At 57.3% G+C, this 1,817-nt stretch overlaps 1 protein-coding gene across 1 annotated transcript; it reads right to left on the bottom strand.

Annotated features, from left to right (window-relative positions):
• Window positions 1-55: 55 nt before the first annotated feature.
• Window positions 56-1,816, bottom strand: CSUI_011161 (glycosyltransferase family 28 c-terminal domain-containing). Its single transcript, XM_068071262.1, has one exon. It carries the CDS (start codon window positions 1,775-1,777, stop codon window positions 746-748), a length of 1,032 nt encoding a protein of 343 aa, XP_067916762.1. The 5' UTR covers window positions 1,778-1,816; the 3' UTR covers window positions 56-745.
• Window position 1,817: the final 1 nt, after the last annotated feature.

The following is a 1,817-nucleotide window of genomic DNA, read 5'->3' as shown; positions in this document are numbered from 1 at the left end:
GAAAAAAAGCGGTCGTTTCGCTTGCAGGCAGCGCCGGGCAGGATGACCGTGAAAACGCTGACTGTAAGCGAAACGACCGCTTTTTTTCGAAGATGGCGGGCCTTGGCGGCAGTGTCCGGAATCAGCCCACGCCGTAGAGGTCTCACGCGACTGCCTGGCCTGCCCGCTGGCGGCGGCAGAGAATAGCGCTCCACAGAGGGGTGTAAGAATCTCACCCAACAGCGAGGACGCTGCCTGGGTCAGAGGGACGTAGCCACCAAGGCAGACTAGTCCAGTGACCAGCACTCGCAGGCCTCGGTTGAACAACCGCGAGACCTCTCTTTCTACTGACTGTGTATTCCCTAGTCTCGACGAACGCGCTCTTGACGTCATGGAGTGCCTTCGTGGCGCCCAGTGCCGCCTACGCGCAGAGCGAAGAGCCCCCTAACACTGCAGCACAGCGCAGGATAGGATGGAATGCTGCCGATGCTCAGGTCTCCCTTCCATCCTGCCAATGTAAGCAAACGCACTGGCGTAGCATAAACAAGATCTCGGCTACTTTGCTTGCCCCAGGCCTCAGAATCACTTTGCATCTTGCTTCGTTCTCGAAGGTGAGTCTGGTCTCGGTGCCGACACATTAGCAACTCAACAGGAGACTCGGAGGCGGGCAAGACCAAAAACCAAGCTAGCCCGCGTCGACGATGTATGGACTATCGTGAAATCTCTAGACAGACTTGCCTCCACTCACTCAGATCTTCACACAAACTCACTGCTTCTGACACCTCCTTCCTCCATATGTCTCGAGGTACGGACCCCACAAAACAATCCGCCCGCCGCCGCACCCTGTTGCCAGCACCCCAGTTGACTCGCACCACGCCAGGCAGCATCCTGCTGCTTCTGAGCCAGTACGGAAAGCGTCCCGAGGTGACAGACTGCCAAGGCAACGTCCAGTCTTCGTCTCGAACAACCGGAACGCGCCATCGCTTGCTCCTACAGCCACCAGCGCCCCATCAGGTCTAAAAGCGGCCGAGAGTAGCAACTGTGCATGTGACACATCTCCCTCTGGGTGCGGCAAAGAGGAGAGCCCGGAAGGAGCTGAAGAACAACATGAGCGGCCGGGGAACTCTTTTTCTCCGGAAAGATGAATGTGGTCACGGGGCGGAAGTCTGAAGGTGCCGTCTCGACGAATGTCTAGAACAGTAAGGTCTCCGTCGAAGCAGCCGACCCAGAGACGATTACGAAAAACAGCGAGACAGGACGGAGGAGAAGACGGGGGAAGAGGAATCTGAGAAAGAGGACATCGCGGCTGGCGAATGTCCCAGAGAGCGACACACGGGAGCTCATACGCCGCGGCTACGTGAGGAGTAGGGCCCAGCTTGGACACGCCTGCTAAACACTGAACCATCCCCCAACCACCGCCGTCCCAAGAACCCCCAGCCACGGCACCATAGTTGAAAGAAGACAATGAAGAAGAACATTTCAGCAAAACCGACGGCTGTGAAAGCCTCGCACAATGACAAGGGACGCGCAAATCGTATATGCCAATGGCCTCGCTGTCAGCTACAGGACATGCAAGGAGAGGAAGACGGTCTGAGGTGGAAGAAGACACTTCCCGACGTGGAAGAGGACCGCGGGCATTGCCTTCAGAGAAAGGTGATGGCCATATCGTCTTGCCGTCTGTGCCCCTGCTCCTATCTGGCTCAGACTGTACTTCTTTTCTTAGGTCCTGTCGCGGTTCGTCTGCTGCTGGGTCGTCCTTCACGTTGAGGCGCTCATCGCCGTCGACGGCCGGTGTCATTCCCTCCAGAACCGCCAACTTACAGAACGAGTAAGCTCCT

Source organism: Cystoisospora suis, assembly GCF_002600585.1.
Source record: "Cystoisospora suis strain Wien I chromosome Unknown contig_9951, whole genome shotgun sequence".
In the NCBI taxonomy this organism is placed as follows: Eukaryota; Apicomplexa; class Conoidasida; order Eucoccidiorida; family Sarcocystidae; genus Cystoisospora; species Cystoisospora suis.
The sequence above is the reverse complement of the archived record's forward strand: the minus strand, read 5'-3'. Positions and strand labels throughout refer to the sequence as shown.